This window comes from Rhinolophus sinicus, chromosome 16 (assembly GCF_057876585.1).
Source record: "Rhinolophus sinicus isolate RSI-liver-muscle chromosome 16, RSI-T2T, whole genome shotgun sequence".
Taxonomy (NCBI): Eukaryota; Metazoa; Chordata; class Mammalia; order Chiroptera; family Rhinolophidae; genus Rhinolophus; species Rhinolophus sinicus.
This window is the reverse complement of record NC_142516.1, coordinates 77,026,511-77,049,277: the sequence shown is the minus strand read 5'-3', so window position 1 is coordinate 77,049,277 and position 22,767 is coordinate 77,026,511. Positions and strand designations below refer to the sequence as shown.

Here is a 22,767-nt window from a genome sequence, read left to right as displayed (position 1 = left end):
ACCCCAGACTCCATGAGTCCATATGTCCCCAGGGCCTCGCAGAGACTCAGTAAATATCTGTTGAATGAACTACTAGAGACCTTCCATTTCCAGAAATGCCTCTAGATACTGACATTTCCCTCCCCGTGGATTTTCTGCTGCCCTCCCTTAACGAGACTATAGCCATAGGACCTGGTGGGCACATACAGTGACAATGGCTGATTGTGTCAGGTAGGGCAGGGTGCAGTGGCCTTCCCCTTCATGCAGAGCGAGCCCAGGCAGTGCACTGTTTCTGGTTAGATGCAAACAGAATCATCTGGGCTGTATTAACAGGCTCCACTGTAAACAGCCCTTAACAAAACTGAGGGCTGGGAAAATGGGAGGTAAGTGGAAGGACCTTCCCCACCCTGTGCAGAAAGACAAAGCAGGAAAGGGCTGGATGGAACCACCGTGAAAATGGCCCCCCAGGGAAGCCTGTTCTCTCCAGGGCCGGGTAGGGGGAGATTCTGGGACCAGGGGGCTCCTCCCAAACAGGCAGCAGGAGAGCGAGCAGCTGGTTCTTTGTTGGAGGACCTGAGGCCCCTCTGGCCCCTGACTTTTCTGAGGGGCACAGGGTGCTGCGGGGAGGCTGTCTGCGCCATCGTCCCTGAAACAAAGCCAGCTGCTCCACCGGGGGGCTCTGACCTTGCACGAGGACAACAGTGACTGTGTTTTGTGCACGTGTGTTTGTGTGTCTGTGGCCCAAGCAGCTGGCCCCCCACGAGGCCCGGGAGCAGCAGGAGCTGCGGGCTTGCCTGCGCTGGCGTCGCCTCCAGGACGAGGTGCGGAGCTCCCCGGAGGAGATGCAGGTGTTGAGGTAAAGTGCCATGCGACCCCTTTACCTGGGCTGCTCTCTCACCCACTCCTCCTTCCCTGCTCCACACACCCAGGCCCTGTATTAAATATGCTGTTTCCTTTTGAAATTAAATTGGACTCGATTACTCATCTTCCAGGGATGTGATTGTTATGTTTTAAGTCTTTCAGGGTGTGGGTTTGGATTTGCCTTCTGACATTTTCCTGGTGTCTCTATTCAGGAAAACAACTAGCACAAGGCCATTTCCCATACCAAATTCTTCCTTTGAAGTTCTACTAGTCACTCCATGTGGTGGCTTCGGACTGGGAGAAGGTTGGGTTTGGTAGCCTGGCAGACAGTAACCCTTTAAAGCCAAAGGGGGAAGAAAAACCTTTAGGAAAATATTGATTCCTAAGTGTTTAGTAGTAACAGATGTTTGTGTCAATGGGGCCTTTTGTTCCAGTAAGTCCCCCCAGGAGGCCATCCTGTGGGAGGATTCTAGTCCCAGCTCCTTCCTTTTGTTTTCAGAGTGTCTTGCAGCACTTGTCGGGTTACTTCTCGCCATTTTTCCATTTTTGTCCCTCTTCTGCTTTGCTCGTTTTCTTCACTTCTCTGAATAGTTGTTTATCTGAAACCTGGAGCCTAGGCCCCAGGAGCACTGTGGTTGCTATGGCAACAGAAGCTTTCATCCTGCCTGCCACCTCTTGACTAGAGCCAAGTGTTTGGAATCAGCAATCAGACAGGTGGGAAGGCAGCCATCAGGAATCATCTCCACTTTAGATGGCAACCCTGAAGGCCCGTCCACCTCCTGGGCAGAAGCCTGCCTAAAACGGTTCTGTGTTGTCTCTGTTTTTAAGTAAACACCCGCACTCTGCAGTTACTGCCCACTGAGGTCCAAGTCAGGGAACTGCTGAGCCCAGCCTGACTCCAGAGGCCGGCTGGTGCTTTTGTGCAGCATGGCAGCACGAGGTGGCCGTGCTTCCCACGGAGAAGCAGGCCACTCGCTCTCACACTAGCTGCTGCCATCAGTGCTGACTCATCCATTGTTCAGGAGAGCCAGAGCCCAGAGCGCTGCGTCCCCACCCAGTGTCACTCATCGAGCATCTCTATTCACTCAGCTAGTGGGATGGCCACACCCACGACCGCTGTGGGCAGGGGCCCTGCTCTCGCGAAGCTTCCACTTAGCGGGGACCCTGGTTTGTGTACAGCTAGTTGCAGGTGGTGAGCAGGGGCACGAAGGGAACATGGTGGTTTATAGTGAGGAGGTTGGGGAATGCCTCTCTCTGAGGAGCACGAAGGCCCCCAGGCAGGAAAGACCTTGGCTCGCAGTTGCACAGGGACAGAGAAGAGGGTAGTGTAGCCAGAAGGGCAGGGAGAGAGGCAGGAGCCAGGTCCTGCAGCCTTCTTCCACATGCAGTGGAAGGCGCCCAGGGCCTCTAGCAGAGGCAGAGAATGCTCATGATTTGTCTGGTAGTTTTAGGGTGTTGCTCTGGCTGTGGTATGGGATGGACCACAGGCAGCACACGGAAAGTGAGGAGAAGGGTTAGAACATTTTGGTCGTCCATGAAGGAGGTCCTGGTGGTGGCAGTGACACACTCAAGAAGCACATCTATTTGAGACATGTTTTGGCAGTGGAACTGAGTTCTTTGGTTCATTGAATGTGGAAAAGAGGGAAATGAGTGTCCAGAATTATTTCTAGGCTTTTGACTTGAGCAGCTGGGTAGATAGATGGTGATGCCATTTGGTGAGATGGCACAGACTTTTAGAGGAGCAAGCTTGGGAGAGAAAAATAAAGATTCCAGTTTTGCATGGACTAAGTTTGAGATGCCAAATAGCTATTCAAAATTGAGAGCTCAGTAGGGTCTACAAGTCAGAAGCTCATTGGTGAGATTGGAACATTTGGCCCATAAATACTTAAAATTCTGAGTACATTGAAATCACCAGGAAGAGAGGAAAGTGAGAGAAGAGGTTGGGAGGAAGTTGAGGGGCCAGCAGAGGAGATGGGGAAATCAGTGTAGAGGAAATCCAGACACTAGGGGTTCCTGGAAGCCAGGGAAGAAAGTCAGGAAGGTGGGAGTGTGGTGTTGGATGCTCCTGAGGGTGTTTAAAAGGGAGGGAGGAAAGGGACCTTTGGGTTGGACCACATAAAGATGTGACCTTGACATGTGTGCATTTATTCCTGAGTGCTTGAGAAGGAAGCCAGATTAAAGTGGGTGGAAGAGTGGATGGGCGGTCAGGAAGTAGAGACAGTGAGTGCGGACTTGGTGTGGGAAGTTGTGCTCAGAAGGGAAGCAGATGAAGGTCAGAGAGGTTTGTTTTAGGGTGGCTGACGCAGGCGCGTGCTTAGGGATGACTGTATAACTGCCAATCCTGTCATCTCTCAAGACTCAATTTCTCCATCTCCAAGTCTCTAAGTCCCTCTGATGCCTCCAGCTCTGCATGACACAGAACTTTAGTGGGGGGAAGGACATTCCAATTAACATTAGGTGATGAAATGTGCTTCCCGCTCATAAGCAGTCCGCCTTTACCCCGGGAAGTCAGTACGCAGCGGAGGGGAGACTTGTCTTTGGCCTCCACGAAGCTTTGTCAGCCCAGCTTTTGGTGGCCTAGAGCTTTTCCTTCGTGTATGGAGCCAGGAGAAAGAATCCACTATTTTTAGACCTCTGTGCTAGAAGACTTATTATGGCATTTGTTTTTCTTTGTCTTAGTATCCTGAAATTATATTTGCCTAAATTAGGGCTAACCATGAAATGACTGCACTTCGAAGACTTGGTGCACATTATTCCGGAAAACATTGTTATCAGATGCGCTTACAATGAAGAGGAAATGTTTCTGAGCCTGCCCCGAATTATATGGTCTAGGTTTAGTTTACTCCCATCTCTTAGTATTCTCCCTTAAATGGGCACAGAGAACCTAGAAATTACGGAAAGTGAAAGGAAGAACCAGGGTTGTAAAAATTTGTTCTCAGATTTTGTTTTGTATTAATATGCAATAAGACCTCAGGAAAGAAGTCTCTTCAAATAATACAGTGATGTGGGGTGGCCACTTAGCTCAGTTGGCTAGAGCGCAATGCTCTTAATGACAAGGTTGCTAGTTCGATCCCCACATGGGCCACTGTGAGCTGCACCCTCCACAACTAGATTGAAACAACTACTTGACTTGGAGTTGATGGGTCCTGGAAAAATACACTTAAAATAAGATTTGGGAAAAAAAAGTTAAAAAAAGAAAAGAGCCTGCCTTTAAAAAAAATTAATATAATAATAGTAATAATAATACAGCAATCTAAGATTTTAGCAGTCTCGGTTTGTGCCTTGATCCTTTCTCCAGGTTGTCAGGTACAACTGATACTTCTCTAACCCATCTTTACAGTGGCTTTCAACATGGTTGACCACTCCCTCCTAAAAACACTGTTTTCTCTTGGCTTCTATGTGCCACACTCTCCTGGATTTCCTTCTGTATACTTCATTGGCCAGTCCTTCCCCACCTCCCCTGCTGGCTATTTCAGATTTTCACTGAGGTGACTCAGGGCTCAGAAGGACTGAATATGGTGTCTGACATCACACAGCTGATAAATAGCAGTGTGGGGCTTGAAACTATGCTCCTTTCTCTGCACCATCTCCCACCTTCAAAGAGCTGGATGTCTCATTTAGTTGCATTAAAACAGAAATACTCCCTGTATCTTGAACTGAGAAAGGACATGAAGGTTGGGGTAAAAGAAGGGTTCTGGATCAAGCATCTTTGACTTTGTACAAATGAGAGCGTGTGTCTGATTTTTTTTTTCAATAGGTATTGGGGAAAAAGAAAGTTCAACGTTGTGTTGGTTATGCATACTGGAGTATTAACAAACTGCGAAGAGAAAAACTAAAATTTTGTTGGGCTCTGACTTGCGGATTTCATTAATTTATAAAAACTGTTTTCCACTTGTACCTTCCCCACATCCAGTGCTGAATCATGGCTCTCATCAAATGCGTCTTAGATCGACAACCTGGTTTTAAGTTTCCTTTGGATACAATAGTTACAGTTTTTCACGTTCTGCTAGCCTCCTCACCGTCCTTGTCTGGGGAGCCTGTAATGTGGCTGCAGGCTGTTGAGGTGTGGCGCTTTGCTCATAGTTCCAGAATGCTAGGGGTCACATTACTGACCCTGTGCCTTTTGTCATTTGTTAATTATTAAAGATGGCTTTCCCATAGGTGAGACCTCCGTGGCTCTCTGCAGGCTCTCCCTCACCTCTCCGCCAGCCCTGGGCAGAGCTGTGCACCGGGCCGAGCCTGACCACACTGGCCTCCTATGCCCTTCCTGGCCGCCATGTCTTCACTTTGTCCTGTTGTCCCTCCAACCCCCCCGCCCTAAAAACTTCCGTCTTGACCAGTGTAGCAGTCCTGACTGCTGCCAAGGAAGATGCCGGGGGGCTTCTGAAAGGCTCTGGGGCCTTTGTCTCTAGGGCACAGCCAGATTCTGGCATCTTCTCTCTGCGTGCGTTTAGATACTCTGACAGGCTGGTGGGATGTGGGAGCTGCAGAGGCGGGGTCACAAGAAATCTCTGCTGGTTTTTATTGTTTGTGATTTATTATCACACTTCTTTTTTTCTGAAGTCATTGTTAAAGTCAGGCTTGTGCCGAGAAAAACATTAAAATATATCACATTGATGAGACTCTGACAAGCCCAGAGTCTGATGTGGCTTTCTTGTAGCTGCTGCCTCCCAGGCGATACAATTCTAGAGAAACGAGGACCTCTTTTCCTACCTTCCTTATGAATGTCTCACCCCTTGGTCACAAGGACATCCCATAATAATAGGGAAGAAACCCTGTGTGCAACTCTGTCCATAGCCAAAATGAAATATGCGTGACACGAGTTCTGTGAGTTTGCGCCAGGTCTAAGTACTGTGTATTCCATTTAAAACAGGAAGACTTTTCAAATTAAAAGCCCTTGTGTAAACCTTCTTTAATATGCATGAAGTTTTCACCTCTAAAATTTTTCTCAAAATTTTTATTTCTAATCCTTAAAGAACATAACAATCTTTTCCCACCCACGTGTGGGAACACATCCATTCGCAGCCACAAGTCTGCCTCAGGGAGAAGCTCCCCACCTTCAAAAGTCCCTTGCTGCTACCCCCCCCCCCCCCACACACACACACACACCTCTCCACTCCCAGTGCAGAGGTTCAGTCTTCTTTGCTGCTACTCCAACCTGGGGTCTGAGAGCTCCCCAGCGTTCTGACCTCCTTCTCCACTGCCCTGAATAAATCTTTTCACTCTTTCTTGGATGGCTCCCTTTTCTATGGCCTTTGGTGTTTGTTCCAGACTTTCCTTACTTTCCCTTCCTTCTTTTGCTTCCTGCCCCACAGGGAAAACTGAGGCCATCAGCCTGTTGTCCCTTCGGTTCTATACACACATGAGCCTCCCCTCCACCTCTCAGATGCCTGAGACCCAACCTATCAGTCTTCATCCAGTTCAAGATACAATTCTAATTCCAGAGGTGGAACTAGAAATAAGTGTGCCTTGACACAGATCCTAGAACACAGGTATATTTAGAACATGTATATTGAAAACCCTTTGTCCATGAGGAAGAAGGGAGGGCAGGACCCACACACCCAGGGAGAATGACACGCATCACTTTGGGCCAGGGACGAGGCCATGAGTCTGTCATCACCAGGTTCTGTAAACATGTTTCAAGTCCTATCTTATTCAACTCCTCTGCTTTGTTTGATACCATCAATAGCTCTTGCTTTCTGGGAGTTTCTGTTACCTGGCTGTCATAGCAACCCCTCTTCTGGTTCTCCTTGTCCCCTGTGCTGTCCCTTCCTCCATTTCCTTCTCAGTCTGCTTTTCGACTGCCTGCCTCTCCGGAGCTGGTGTCCCGAGGGGGCTGTCTTCCTGGCTGTATATCCTCCTGGAATGGCCTCATTCATACCCCTTGTCTTAGGTGAGGTTCCCCAGAATCAGACCCTCAGATAAGATTCATGTGAAAGAGATTATTAGGAAGTATTCCCAGGAGGGGAAGACAGAAGGGGAAGTAGAGGTGAGCAGGAAGGAAGGAGACCACACTGGGGTGCCATGATACCAAGTCAGGTCACACAGGATTGCTCTGGAGGCAGTGTGGGTCATCCTCAGAATTGTCCCATCAGGAACAAGGGCCCCAGAGTATGGGACCCCTGCGCCTGTTGCCGTTGCCTGTGAGATGTCCATTCCCAGTACTTCCAGCTTTTGTGTTCACAGGTAAGACAGCCCCAGGGAACCTGAGGGCCACATCTGACAAAGAGTTACAGACAACATGCCAAGAGCTGATGTGCACACAGATGGTGAAAGTCCCATGAGATACGAGTGGGGCCTGGGTGCTGCTGGCCACACCTCCCGCCTGTGCCGGGGGCGCCCAAGTCTCCCGGCCAGCGCAGCCCAGCTCTCTCACAAACATCAGATCTGAATGCTTACCTGCTCATTTGACATCGTCTCTTCCTGGCTGCCCTACAGGCTTCTCACACTGGTAATCCCCTCTCTCCACCCCATCTGCTCACCTCTTCTAGTGTTGACCTCATGGGTAGAAGCCTGGGTGTCTTCCAGCTTCTCCCTCTCCTTCTCCCCTACCCTGGGAGGAGTTAAACCGTCACTATGAATTCATCTTGTAAGTATTTCTCAGTTCTCAACCCCTAACACTACTGTCTCTCTGTTTAGAACATAATGGCTGTGGCCACCAATCCAACAGCCTCCTAATTGTTTTTTCTGCCTCTGGACTTGCCCTATCAAATCCATCTTCCTCACTTCCATGGGGGAGCTCTACTTAAAACACCTTGTGATTCTCCCACCCCCTTGCTTAAAACCTTCCGAAAGTTCCTGTCCCCTCAACTCCAGCTCCAAGCTCCAATAGAGCAGTCAAGGACCCACACACCATCACTCCTATCTGTTTTTGCAGTTTCTTCTCTTGTCATTCTTTCCTTTCCCCTCTAGCCACTCCAAGCAGTTCATAGAACCCTACAGCATTAGATTGCCATGGCTGCCATAACAAAAATACCACAGATAGACAGGTATGTGGCTTAAACAACAGAAATTATTATTATTTTGTAGTTCTAGAGGCTAAAAGTCCAATGTCAAGATGTCAGCAGGTTTGGTTTCTTCTGAGGCCTCTCTCCTTGGCTTGCAGATGTTCTCCTTCATGCTGTGTCTACACGTGGTCTGTTCTCTGTGTGCCTGCATTACTGGTGTCTCTTTATATGTCCTAATCTCCTCTTATAAGGCTCACCCCAGGACTCATTTTAAGTTAATTACCTCTTTAAAGGCCCTATCTGCAAACGTAGTCACATTCTGAAGTATTGGGTTGAGGACTGCAACATAAAAATTTTGGAGAGATATAATTCAGCCCATAACACCTACCGTCTGCCTGTTCTTTCTTACTGCCTTGCCTATTTTCATGTTAGCTTTATTTAGCGTATCTTTCCCTTGTTGCATGACTCCAAATTCTCACCCCTGCTTTCCTAAAGTCTCAGGCCTTACCCCGAAAAGATAAGCTGGTGACCCACTTCTGTACCCCCTAAATGCTCTGCTTGTGTCTCTATCCCTGATCATACTACATTATTTGATAATTATCTTTAGAATGGGCCATTATTAACTTGCCAATTTTTAACCAATTTTTAACCTACAAAAACAGCAACTTTATATGTTCTGACTTAGTCCATCTCTCTTCCGACCCATCAGCCTCTTGAACCTGGGGACTATGTCTGCTTTAGTGCTGTGGACCACAGTGCTGGGCACCGAGTGGGTACTTAATAAACGCTGAAGAGATGAATGTGGTCGACAACATGATCTCTGTCCCTGTGGTTCTCTCTATCATTTGGAGAGTTGAAATAGTGGTGACAGGATACTGGTAGGTAGACAAGTCCTCAGAGTTCTAAGAACTGAGAGTTTACCACTGGTAGGTTTAGTTTAGGAGGGGTCCTTGGGAAGGCACGAGGCTCGAGCTGCGACAATAAGAAAGGACAGCACTGAGACTGGTAAGGAGGTGGAGGGAAGGAAACTCAATGAGCAAAGCCTGGCAGGGTAAACAGTGATGTGATGGTGGAAATGGGCATTAAATAAGAATGAGTTTGCTGGGGAGGATAGCCATTAAGAACCAGTGAGACTAAGTAATGGAGTTCCTTAGATGCCAAATTTAAGGGTTTGCATGTGACTATCCCGGCAATGGGGAGCTATTTTCAGTTCCAAGAATGACATAATAAAAATGGAGTTCTGGGAAGATGACCCAGACTTTGAGATGACACCTGATCAGAGGGACAGAGTCTGAATGTCAGACGGGATTAGGTGGCTGTCTCAGGAACGAAGGCCTGAGTTTAGAAGAGCCTGGAATCCACTTCTTGGTTGGCCTGAGGCTCTAAGTGAGTTGCTCATTTGGGGCTATTCAAAACTGACTGAAATGTCCATACATCTTCAGAGGAGTCTTCTAATGATGTGACATAAAGCTATTCCAGACTGCAGATAAGGACTGACCCACTGAAGGAGCTGGTTGGATATGTGGGCTTTGTGAAATGTGTCATGACTTTGAACAGAGTGAAACGCAGCAATCCCAGGCTGAGGCCTGGTCGATCCTGCCTCATTTTGGAGAACTCGTCTGAGGATGCAGGCCTGAGCTCCCTCCAGAGCGTCTCAGTCTTCAGTCTCAGCCCAGGGGAGTAGTATAGGCTTTGTAAGAATAACCCTAGAAGCCCAACTGCCTGGACTCAAGTCCACTTCTGACTCCACTCGACACTCTGTGACCTTGAGAGAGTTACACAACCACACTGAGCTTTAGTCTCCTCTATAAAATAGTTTCTGCCTTAAAAGTGAGTGTGAGGAATCCATGTGATGAATATATGCAAATCCTTTAGAACGCTTGTTTTAGTTTGAATCACAGGATATTGCCATTTGGTGCAACTAAGATGGCTGAATATTGTCAGTTCCCTATTCAATCTATACTAAATCCTCAACACACGTTAGCTACTATCATCTAGTCCCTCTGGCGCCTGGTAAATGTTTACCATAGAAGTGACAGAGGACACAAGAACGCAGCCCCTCTAGCCAGCCCAGTTTCCCTCCCAGCTTATAGTTTCTTCACGCTGCCTCGTCCCCTTCTCTCCCCAAAGCTCTGAGCTTGGCCAGCTACCTTGTCACTGCTGCCACTCTCCCCTGGTGACTACAAAGGGCGTCCTATTCCTGGCTCTTTACCAACCAGGGCCTGCAAACACCTACCTTTCCTCCTGACAAACTTGGGCTGACGTGTTCAAAAAGTAAATTTTACTAAGAAATTGAGAGGACGTTTTTTAAAAAGGTACAAGAATGCGTGGTTACAAATGAAAAGGATGAGATTAAAAGCAAAAACAAACTGAAAAAAAAATTGAATGTTAAACAAAGATGTTCAAACGGATAGCTTGAGGAAAGAATTAAATCAGCAATGTTTCTAAGAAACATAGGCTCCTCATACCCTCCATACTTGTGGTCTAATCTCTACAGACGTCCACCCTGCTGTCCCCTCTGGCTCTGCTCTGTAAAGCTTCTCTAGCTTCTGTGCAGAATCTGACCACAGCCCTGAGAAGAAAGTGTTCTTGCCTCTATGGGCTTTGGCGCTCTTACCCGAGCTCCCAGCACCAGCACTGGCCTGGGCAGTTTCTAAAGTCTCTACGTCTGTCTCTTGGAATTCCCGCCCTCCACCCTCTGTCTCTCAGGCCTGGGATCCCCCTCACCCCATTCTCTCTGTCCGGGTTTCTTTATTTGAACCACACACACTAGCCAGCTAGCTGTGTACACCGTTTCTCCGCTTTCGTGACAGGAGGGTGCTATACCTGTGCCAGCATTTTCGGAAAAACTGTAGGGCTCTCAGCCAGCCAGAAACAGACTCTGCCCTTTCCTGTTTCCAACGCCAGCTCCACCCCCCTGAGCTGCCCACTCAGTTCCTGTTTCCTGTCAGAGGGACACCCTCAGCTCTTACTTCTTTTACTCAGCAAAGATGACAGACATGTCCTGAATAACTGAACTCAAATAACCCTCCCTGTTCATTTTTCTAGACCGTTCCCTGGTTACTCATCACTCAGGTATTTCTAAGGGAGGGATAGAATTCTCGATAGGCCCCTAATTACATACTTACTGTACAGGGTGTTTCAATTTTGCAATAAGATTTAGTAGGGGTTGCTTTTTTTAATATAGAAAAATTTAAGTTAAGAAATAAAGCAGTTTATAATCACTACCTAGTTAACCATGATTTTTAAAAAAAATAAAAGTACATAACAGGAAACTTCAAACAGTTTAGAAAGGTATAAAATTCCACCTCCACCACCGTAGTCCTCACCCTAAGAACATCACTGCTAGCGTTTTCTTGTGAATCCTGCAGAAAATAAGTTTTATAAGTGTATATGCATACTTTTTTTGTGTTACTGCCCTGTGTGGCACTGATTCCCTGTAGTGCTATTTGCCTATGAAATAGTTCCCTAAAAAATAATTGATATACTTAAACAAATCTATAATAGTTCCCTCTCATTTTGCCTATCCTCTAAGGATATCTCATGTACTCAGCCAGTCCTAGCACTATGTACATTACATTCTTGGCTATTTTGTGTTAGTTTCCCACTCAGAAAAACTCTCATGCAGTGAGTGCTTTCTTATGTAACCCTAAATTGACTTTGTTCTACAAAGTATTTGCTTACCCCCACACCCCTCACATAGTTTGTGTTTTGGCCAGTGGTTTTGACCTAGAATAGCTGACAGAAACTGTGACAAGTATTTGTCGGGACCTGCTGCAAGGACGTGAAAAAAGGATATCCTACTAACACGGTATAATCCAGTTTTATAGGGGCTACATCCCATTTCAAGTCTGTGGTTGAAGAGAGAAAGAATAAAAAAAGGGGAGTGTACTTCTGTTCAACATTGTACTGGAGGTTCTAGCCAAGGCAATTAGGCAAGAAAGTGAAGTAAAAGGCATCTGGGTTGGAAGGGAAGACGTAAATCTCTTTTTCCAGATGACATGATCATATATATAGAAAATCCTAAGGAATCCTGCCCACCCCCCACACACCCAATAAACTATTAGAACTAGTAAACAATTCAGTAAGGTTGCAGGATACAACATCAATAAACAAAAGTCAGTTGTGTTTCTATACATTAGTTACAAATAATCTGAAAATGAAATTAAGAAAAATTCATTTATAATAACATCAAAAAATGATAAAATGCTGAGGGATACATTCAACAAAGGAAGTGCAACACATATACTGGAAACTGCAGAACATTGTTGAAAGAAATTAAAGAATTAAATAAATGGCAAGACATCTTATATTCATGAATTGGAAGACTTAAGATTGTTAAAATGGCAATGCTTCTTAAACTGATCTATGGCTCCACTGTAAGCCCTGTCAAAATTTCAGCTGACTTTTTTTGTTTTGCAGAAATAAACAAGCTGATCCTAAAATTCATACAGAAATTCAAGGGACCTAGAATAGCCAAAACAATCTTGAAGAAGAATAACAAAGGTTGAGGACTCACACACTTCTCAATTTCACTACTTACTAGAAAGCTACAGTAATCAAGACAGCGTGATACTGGCATAAGGACAAAAATATAGATCAGTGGGATAAAATTAAAAGTCTAGAAACAAACCCTTCCATTTATGATCAGTTTGACAAGGGTGCCAGGACCATTCAATGGGGGAAAGAATAGTCTTTTCAACAAATGATCATGGGACAGCTGGATATCCACACGTAGAAGAATGAAGTTAGACCCTGTGCTTCATACCACAAACAAAAATTAGCTCAACACGGATCAAAGACCTAAATGTAGGAGCTAAAACTATTGAACTATTAGGAAAAAAACCGTAGGTGTAAATCGTCATGATCTTGGATTAGGCAGCAGTGTCTTAGATGTGACACCTAAAGTGCAAGCAAGCAAAGGGAAAACCAGTAAGTTGGACTTCACCAAAACTTTTGTATTTCAAAGGACTCCATCAAGAAAGTGAAAATACAACCCACAGAATGGGAGGAAATCTATCTGAGGGACTTGTATCTAGGATATATAATGAAGTAAGACTTCAGCATATAGTTCAACAATAAAAAGACAAATAACCAAGTTTAAAAATGGGCAAAGGATCTAAATAAACATTTCTCCAAAGAATATATACATTTCTCCAAAGAAATCCACAATAAGCACATAAAAAGATGCTTGACATTATTAGCCATTAGGGAAATGCAAATGAAAACCTCAGTGAGGTATCACTTCATACCTACTAGGATAACTATAATGAAAAAGACAGCTAGAACAAGTGTTAATCAGGATTTGGAGAAATTAGAATCCTCATACACTGTTGGTGGGAATGCAAAATGGTACAGCTTCTTTGGAAAGTAATCTGGAAGGTCCTCAGAAGGCTAAACATAGAGTTACCATACAACCCAGCAACTCCACTCCTAGGGATATATCCAAGAGAAGTGAAAACATAAGGCCACGCAAAAACATGTACTCAACTGTTCATAGAAGCATTGTTTTTTCTTTCTTTTTTAAATTAATTTTTATTGAGGTAACTAACATTAGTTAGTATATTACATAATTTTGACATGTACAACATTCTAATTTGATATCTATATACTCTATTGCATGCTCTCCATCAAAAGTCTAGTTTTCTTCTGTTATCATATATTTGACCCCCTTTACCCATTTCACTCTCCCCCCACCCCTTACCCCCACCATTCTGTTGTCTGTATCTGAGTTTGTTACTGTTTTGTTTCATTTGTTACTTTTTTGTTTTATATTCCACATATGAATGAAATCATATGGTTTTTATCCTTTTCCATCTGACTTATTTCACTTAGCAAAATACCCTCAACATCCACCCATGTTGTCACAAATGGCAGTATTTCATCTTTTTTATGGATGAGTAATATTCTATTGTATGTATGTATATATACACATATATACCACATCTTGTTTATCCATTCATCTGTCAGTGTACACTTAGGTTATTTCCATATCTTTGCTATTGTAAATAATGCTGCAGGCAACATAAGAGTACATACATCTTTGTGAGTTATTGTTTTCCTATTCTAGAAACATTATTCTTAATAGCTAAAAAGTGAAAACTAATGTCTATCAACAGATAAATGGATAAATAAAATGTTTTATATCTATGCAATGGAATATTAGTTAGCCACAAAAGGAATGAAATACTGATGTGTACTACAAAAATGGACAAATCTTGAAAACATTATGCTAAGTGAAAGAAGCCAGACACAAAAGGCCACATATTGCATGATTTCTTTTATCTCAAAAATTCAGAATAGGCAAATCCACAGAGACAGAAAGTAGATTCATGGTTGTCAGGGGCTGAGGAGAGAGAAGGGAAAATGGAAAGTGACAGCCAGTAGGTATGGGGTTTCTTTTTGGGGTGATGAAAGTGTTCTGGAATTAGGTACTGGTAATGGTTGCATAACCTTGTGAATATACTAAAAACCACTGAATTGTAAATGTTTTTAAATGGTGAATTTTATGGTATGAATTATATCTTAATTTTTTAAGAATGAAAGGAACTGATGGAAATCACTGATGTTCTATAATATCTCATAACCTCACCGTAGCCGTAGGGGGGTTGACCAGCAATTGCCTGAAGGAGAGATGGAAGAAGAAATTATGGCAGGAGGCAACTGGTGTCCTCAGGGCATTGGATGAGACCTAAGGGGTCATTGTTAGTCCCGATGCCAGGGAGGCATCTCCGTAGTGTCTGTGGTGTAACAACCCCACAAAGAGATGGTTCCCTCCCAAGAAAGCACCCCACAAGTACAAGTATATATACATAAGTGTGTGTGTGTGTTTTTCACCTCATTCCATTTTTCACCTATACCTTCCATTTTTCTCTTGATACAATCCTGACTATTCTGTTATCAACACATGTAGGTCTTTTTTTTTTTTTCAATTGCTGCAGAATATTTCATAACTAACTGTCTAACCACTTGTTAACCATTGGACTTTTTGGTAATTTCAGTGATTTCCTGTTTTTTGCATTCACAAGCAGTGCTGTGGTGAATGGTCTTACACTTACTGTTAGTGCACAGAATATTAAATAATAAGACCTAACTAGTACACAGTTGCCCACAAGACTGAGAAGGGAGCTGCTCTCCCAACTACTCGTCCTGTTTTACATCTTGGTGTATGTTGGGCTTCAAATCCAGGCAAGCCCTGCACCCCCTGCCACCCTCCACCCAGAAGGGAAAGTCCTTCCCAAGCTCCCACAGACCATCTGCTCCTCCTTGAGTCATAAGATGAGACGAGCCTTCCCATATCTCAGCACACAGCACCACACATGCTGTTCAAAACGTGCTTCTCGCCTCCCTTGTAAAATGAAACTGGTGTTTGTCTCATTTGCCTCTTTCTGGGATCAAGTCATGGGGTTTTTTTGTTTGTTTTCGGGGTTTTTTTGGCGCAGTACAAGAAAGTTTTCCATTTTTATCCTTTCTACGTTTGCTTCCTGTAATTTTCAGGTTCTCTCTATTCCTGTGTTCTGAATGTGTAGCGGACTGGCAGACTGTGTTTTTTATGATCACCTTAGCCCTGACTAGGTGGGAGGCGCCTTCTAAACTGGCTAATGAGGATACCAGTTCAGGTGTATTGTACATGCACCTCTCTTTGCCCCACACTTTCCCCCAGAACACAACCCCTGTAAAAGTATAATGAAAGCCTTGTATTGGCTCCTGCACTCTTAAGCTAAATCTGTCCCCAAATATATGTGGCTGAGTAAAATTCAGTTAAGCTTCCTCTCATTCATTTACGTTTTTGTTTTGTTTTTTGTTTGTTTTTAAGTCAAAATCGCCCTTGATGCTGATTTAGCAAGGCCAAGGCTACATAGCAAACCTATTGACTCCCCTCTGCAAAATAATGTCTTCCTTCTCAATACTGTAGCTTAAACATATCCCAGGTTATTCTGTCTCGTAAAATCATAGAATACTAGGATCAGAAAGGGCCTTAAGTGTGATTTTGCTTAAGCCCCCATACTCCTGACAGATAGCCACCCAGCTTCTGCCTGCCTGCTTCCAAGATCCACGTCTCATTGCTCCAACAAGCAGCAGCATCCGTGTGGGAACAGCCCGTCCTAGAATGGTTTCCTTAGCTCGGGGCAGAAGCTGCCTCCCGCCAAGGGCTGCCTGGCCTCCAGAGTCGCACAGGATTCACCTCTTCTCACCCAAACCATCCACATGTCTGGAGACCATCTTCTCTCCTTGCCTGCTCACTAGGTCACAGGTCTTGGTAAATCTGTCATACGTATAGCAGGTTAGGAGAACGCTGGTCCTTTGTTGTTCTCTTCGTGAACAGTGGCCTTCTCCATATGTGACATGTGAATAGAAAATAGTACTCTGAGGTTATGCTTGTGAAGAATGCAGAGGGACTGTGATTGCCCCCCTTGATCTAGATAATCCAGACGGGAAAAGACGAGCAGTAATCCAGTGGGATGCACTCCCGTCTGCACCGTGCTCCTTTGTTAATCCCAGATCACACACCTTCTCATGCCAGTCTTACCATTCCCACTCCTACATTGTTTTCTCCTTAGCAACATCCATTGAGTGCTTCCTGTGTGCCAAACACCGGGCTAAGCACTCAAGATATGTTATCTCCTTTAATCCTCAAAATGGCGCTGTGAGAGAGGTACTAGTGGCATCTGCCTTCCCATTTGGTAGATGAGGAAACAGATGCATGGAGATGGTAAGCAGCTGGCCATGTTCCCACAGCTAGTAAGTGGCAGAGCTGGGGTGAAAGCGTAGGTAAGTCTGGCTCCCGGGCCCCGTTCCGAACCGCAGCTCCCCACTCTGTCTGGCCTCTCCCCAGCAGTGCATCCCACTACAGCCTCACTGCTCCCATCCTGCCCCCCACCACCATGTTTATTGTCTTGGAAGCCACATTAGTCATCTCTTGCAGCACATTGAGTTTACAGACAGTTTAATATTCTAAATCTTTTTCACAAGCAGATGCTTAACTTTAAAAACCTCTTTGTCCTTATTAACTATTGTTTTGTTGGATCCTCATTCTAGCCTGTGGTTTCTTGTCTTAAAGGTGGATGCTGTCTGTCAATCAACCAGTTAGACTCCTGACTTTGGCCCTTATGCAAATCTATTAAGCCAATAAATCACCATTCCCTGGGTACAGCCCTGAGGAGTCCCTCCTAATTGTAGCAAGTAATGAATGCATAGCCTTGGTGTTCTGTTTTTTAACCTCCTATAAAGCCACGGAACAAGCAGCATACATTCACCACCACATCCATTCTGCCAGCTCTCATAGAAGTCGGGGTGCCTGACGCCCACAGTGAATGTTGAGAAGTGGCCCTTGAGATCCCGCGCTCCTCATCTTCTTTTCTAAGTGCTCACAAACTATCTGTTCTATAACCAAGTCACGAGTTTTGCCTCCCCTCCTCTAACCCCCTTTTCCTGTTACAAATCAGGATGGCATCTGTCTGTCTCCACCAGCCCCTTTCCCAGTCTCCATGGCTTGATCCCCCCAGAGGTCCGTGATTGCATCTGGGCCTGGAGCCAGGGTTCCTTTCAAGGATGAAGGAGGCCTCCCCACCTGTGCTGAGCATCAGTCCCACATATGAAACCTCAGTTCCCATGTAGCAATGCTTATCCTACCAGGCACAGTTTGGAACTCTTTCTCCTTGGCCCAAAAGTTGGAGCAAAGTAGGAATCAACTAGTTCTATTCATTCTGTCACCTTCCAACACCTGGTCTTTCTTATGCTCCAGACTTCGAAAACTCTTTTTGTTGTCCTGGGCATTTTCCATTAATATCAGGTCGTTCTGAATTTTTGCCTTCCTGGTGACAATTTTACAGATTCCTGGCTCTTGCATTTAGCTTTTTTCTTTTTCTTTCTCCAGCATCCCCCCTTTCATCTTTTGAACATGTCCTTTGAAAATCTACTTTATCAGGAACCTCCTGCATGGTCATATTGGTGTCTTTGCTCTCCATTTTCTTCTTTGTCGACTTTGAAAATGTGTCCATATTATCTCTTGCTATGTTGAATGTGGTGTTATATTGCTCAGACCATTGTATTAATCTGTTCCTTGTTTTCTCTGTTTGGGATTTTGTTTCTTAGAGAGGAATTTCTGATTTATGGCCATTCAAACCTCACGGCTATTTTGGTTTTCTATTGATGCTCATTACTTCCTGTTTTCCTAAGTTTCATCTGTTATTTTCCTACCTTGCTTATCAAAATTTGCAGAGTTGGCTCATGTTTTCCACAGTTCTGCTAACCGTGGTTTCTTTCCTTATACCCTCCTCAGCGGCTGGCCTTGCCACTGTGGGTACCGACCACTGGCTCTTTTCACCATCAAAGGACAGAATATACCTTCTTCACTTCACCCTGGCTCCTTGGAGAGATGCCTCCTTTTGTCTTCAGTCATTTTAGCAATTGCCTTTTTCAGCACCACAGTAATATCCTGCTCTGTCTGCTACAGGGTAATGGTCCATGATGGGGAAAAACCTTTATGCGGGATAGCTGCTAAATTCCCCGGGAAAAGCACAGAACCGGTCAAACTTGCCAAATACCAGTAGCTTCGCCACAACTTCATTAGTTAAAGGTGTGCACCTTCTGCCCGGTTCTCTTTGGGAGCCCTGTCCAAAGGCAAATCACTGGCCACTGATCACTGTGCACACGTTTTTAGATAGAAAAATAGTTGCAAAAACAAATGGAGGAAGTAAAATTCCTGTACTTGTCAGTTATTCCGCCTCCAGCTTTCATGCAGAATTTTAGTAATTTCTTAGTAATTTCTTTAGTAACAGAGTGGTATACACTATGGGTGTATGGGTAAGGAACATTCCCAGACCTAGCAACACCTGAAATGTGTGGTTTCTTTTTGTTTCCTGAGAATAATATGGCATGGAGCAGGCTTAAAGACCAATCCCTGAAGGGTTTACATTCAAAATCAGGGGTCTCGCAAATGGAAAGCATAAGGCTACATGTATGTGCCACATCGTTAAAAAAACAACAACAACAACAAATACACTTTATTTTAGAATAAGTTCAGTTATAAGAAGTTACCAGAAATAGCAGACAGAGTTCTTGCGTTCCCTTCACTCAGCTTTCCCCGGTGATAACATCATATATAACATAACTATAGGGTGATGCCTTTTTAACGTCTCTGCCTGTCAGAGAAGAGCTGGCACTCTCTGAACCCCAATCAGAATTCATTATGGTGATAATAGCACATTTACGTTATGTGCTAAGTGCCAGCAGGGACTCTGGCTAAGCCCTCTTAGGTGCTACGACAACCTAACAAGGTGCCATGGTCACCATCCTGGTCCCCTTTTTACAGACAAAGAAACTTGGTTTCAGGGGGTATGATTCGCTCAAGATAACGTGGCACTTAAGAGTCAAGATTCACGCCCAAATTTTTAACCAGTGTGTTATGTTGCTTCCCCTGTGGGTCACACTTGTGCATCTGTGGCTCAGATCAGTACCGTGGTGCAAGTGTGTACACAAAGGTAGTTTTTAACTTTCCTCATTATTGCGGGTAAGTGAGGCCCTGCTCCTGGACTGGACCCTCCAGTGATGGGCGGCAGCTGCAACTGATATGCAGACAGGGATGTTGAATGCTGATGAATCCCTTTCTGCCTCATGCCTGGGATGCCTGGTCCCTGGCTCAAGCGCTACAGTAGTGAGTTTATAGATGAACATACCTTGTACCAAGGAGTGTGAGATGGAGAATACCCACAGGTGGCCCGTCTGGGCTGCAGCAGATCAGTAGGTGTTCAGACCCACGCTGACACACCTGAGCATTTTCGGAGGCATTTTCCCAAATCCCACCCTTGGTGATGGTCCTGCAAAATCATTCCTTTCTTCAAGAGGTTTGATTCCAAATCTAGTCACTGTGTATCAAGTATCACTGCCATCTGACAGCTCTTTAAATGTCCACATTGCTTCTGGGAGTGCCGAGGAAAAGGAAGGAGGTGGGCATGAAGGTCATGCTAATCTCAGTCATTGTGTTTGGTGCCAGGTACAACAGAAACCAAGGGCATTTCAGCCCAAACAACCTTTGTAACTTGATCTCTCACATTCCATGTATTCCAGCCAAGGAAACAAACACTGGTGTATAATGTCTAAGAAATGCTTGACACTTTTAGTTCACAGTGTGCTTTCACATTATCTGAGCCTCGTCACACTCTTTACAGGTAAGGAAACTGAGCTTTAGGGAGGGTAAGCAGTGTGTCTAAGCTTCTCCATTGAGTTTTGGTACAACTGACGTGGGGCCTGATCTTGGCGAGGACCCAGAATGTAGCAAGGACTTTGGTGTTCCAGGGACCCGGGTTCTAACCTCAACTCTGCCACTAATTAGCTCTGTGGGTTGTCCAGGCTTCACTTTCCTCCGCTTTTAAATGGTCATATTATAGTACCTGTCTCATCAGGTTCTTGTGGAGGTAGAAGGGCATGATGCATGAGAGAGCTTGGCAGAATACCCGGCACAGGAGGATTATAGGAAATGGTAGCTTAGCATTAGTTCAATTCTCCGTCCATTAGAAATGAATCTAATCTAGCTACAGTTAATAAAATAGTAAGCAATGCTGACTTAAACAAGTGCTGGCTTTTCACATACAACAAGAAGTCTGAAGGCAGGCAGTCTTGGGCAGCCAGCAGCTGAATGATACCATCCAAGAGTAGATGCCTTCTTTCATTCCATTCTGGTCTCCATAGCATATTGATTGGCTGCTTCATGGTTGCAAGGTGGCTGCTGCAGCTCTATCCACCATGTTTGGGGGCAAGAGGTGCAGTACCAATCATATTTCTTCCTTTTGTAAAGAAAGCAAAAGCTTTCCCAGAGCCCCATCCCCAACCACAGCAGACATCTGCTTTTGTCTCTTTGGCCTTGACCATGTCTTGAGCTACTTGTAGCTGCAAGGACACTTGGAACGTGAGCATTCATCTTTTCAAATTTGACTGTGTAAGTGGCGAGGAAGAAGGTGGATGAAAATGGGAGTAGACTGAGCCAGTTGTATTTGCCACAGTTCTTCCTGCCTCTCTCAGTGTTATTTTTTTTTAAATATTTCATTGGTCTGCAGGTGTATAGGGCTTAGTTCGTTCTAGTCATGTGTTCATGGCTCATGCACAGCCTGATTCCATTTTCTTTTCTAGCCTGATTCCATTTTATTCTCACAAAATGTATACTGTTTCATGTGCATCAATTTTTCTTAACTTTTTAAAATTAAAATGTAACATACACCCACTGAAGTACAGATAAGGTGTTTCTAGATGGCTCGATAGATTTTTACTATTTATCCTCATGAAAGCACTGCTCAGATCAATATATGGAACATTCCCAGCGTCCCAGAAACCTTCCTGGTTTTCCCCACTCTGTCAATACTCCCTCCCAAAGGTAACCATTCTGATCTCCATCCCCATAGCCCTGTTTTGCCTGTTCTTTGACTCCGTCTAAATGGAATCATACATTTGTATGTACTGTAGCCCCCCCATCTGTGGGGAATGTGTTCCAAGACCCCCAGTGGATGCCTGAAACCACAGATAGTACCAAGCCCTATATATACCATGTTTTTTCCTATACATACATCCTTTTCACTAATAGGAAGTACTTTACGGCTTCTCTCAGGCATATCCAAATTGCCGCCACCACTAACTACTCTTGCATGTTGGGCCGTTATGAAGTGAAATAAGGGTGACTTGAACACAAGCACTGTGATACCACAACAGCCAATCTAATCACTGAGAGGGCTGCTTAATGACTAAGAAGCAGGGAGCGCACAACAATGTAGATACTCTGAACTAGGGGATGATTCACGCCCCAGGCCAGGCAGAGTGGGAAGGCATGAGATTTCATGACGCTGCTCAGAACAGTGTGCAATTTAAAACTTATAGATTGTATATTTCTGGAATTTGCCATTTAATATTTTGGACCTAGATTGACTGAAGGTATCTGAAACCGTGGATACAGGAGGGACTACTGTACTCTTCATTGTCGTGACTTCTTTCACTCACCTGTGAGAGTCCTGTGTTCTGACATGTAGTAGTTCATCCTGTTTCCCGCTTTCTCTGTGTTCATTGTCTCTCTGTACAGACCTGACGTAAGTGGCATTATGAGAACCAGAGTAGCACAGAAATGGAAGTCAGCCGTTTTCCACTCATGGAGTGTCTTTTCCTCATAAAAACTGTCCCTTTGATTTCTTGCAAAGTTTGCCTGGGCACTGCTCCCTCCAGCACCACATCTACTTTAAAAGGAATATCTTGGGGACTTGTACGTTTGCCTTGGATGCTGTCAGCATAAAAGAATTTTCTTGAACATTTCTTCATTTGGAGAGAGTGGAAGAGGAGACTATACGAGGGATGCTTTCTGGAAGGACATTTTAGGCAAAGGAAAAAAGCACCGACTAAAAGCATCATTAGGAACTTGAGCCCGGAAGTGAGCCCTCAGTGCAGAGATTTATGTTGGTGTTCCAGGTTCCCCCCTGCACACACACACACACACACACACACACACACACACACACACACTTCTAGTCTAATTCAGAGCTCAAGGGCTTAAGAAACACACAGCAACTCTGTCTCTCCAAGGGCTGGGAAAGCTGGTTTGAATTCAGGCTGACTCTGAGAAGCCTTCCTCCCTGCAAGGCTGTGGGTGGTAGGCTTTCTCTATCAAAGCCAGTGTGGTTTTCTTTATAAAAACACTCAACCCCAGGACAAACTTGAGAACAGGAATAAAGCTGATGCTTTTCAATGGAGTCTTAAAATGAAGATGAAAGGAACTAGTTATTTCTGCAAGTATAGTCATGTAGGTAAGTCTGGGATCAAGTAGAAAAATGAAAACTATGCAGTTTGCCCTAGTGGCGTGCCGTCATCTTTCCTTTAGGTATCTGCTGGTTCCAGTCCTTGTGTCTGCTGGGATAATGTACTGGAGTATTTGGCAGAGACTTAATCTTTGCTTGGCCACTAGAGCACCCTGCCAAGGGACTGATTTGGCAGCTGGGTCATCCTT

The 22,767-nt window shown here is 44.7% G+C and overlaps 1 protein-coding gene across 7 annotated transcripts in view; it reads left to right on the top strand.

Annotated features, from left to right (window-relative positions):
• AOPEP (aminopeptidase O (putative)) overlaps nucleotides 1-22,767 on the top strand; it is a 348,549-nt gene that overhangs the window by 204,285 nt on the left and 121,497 nt on the right. For all 7 annotated transcript variants that reach the window (XR_012495672.2, XM_074330240.2, XM_019711974.3 and 4 more), the window contains exon 7: nucleotides 729-835. Coding sequence is in view for 6 of the 7 variants with exons in the window: in XM_074330240.2 (XP_074186341.2) it covers nucleotides 729-835 (107 nt within the window). In the remaining variant the exon portion in view is untranslated. The remainder of the gene's footprint in view (nucleotides 1-728; nucleotides 836-22,767) is intronic.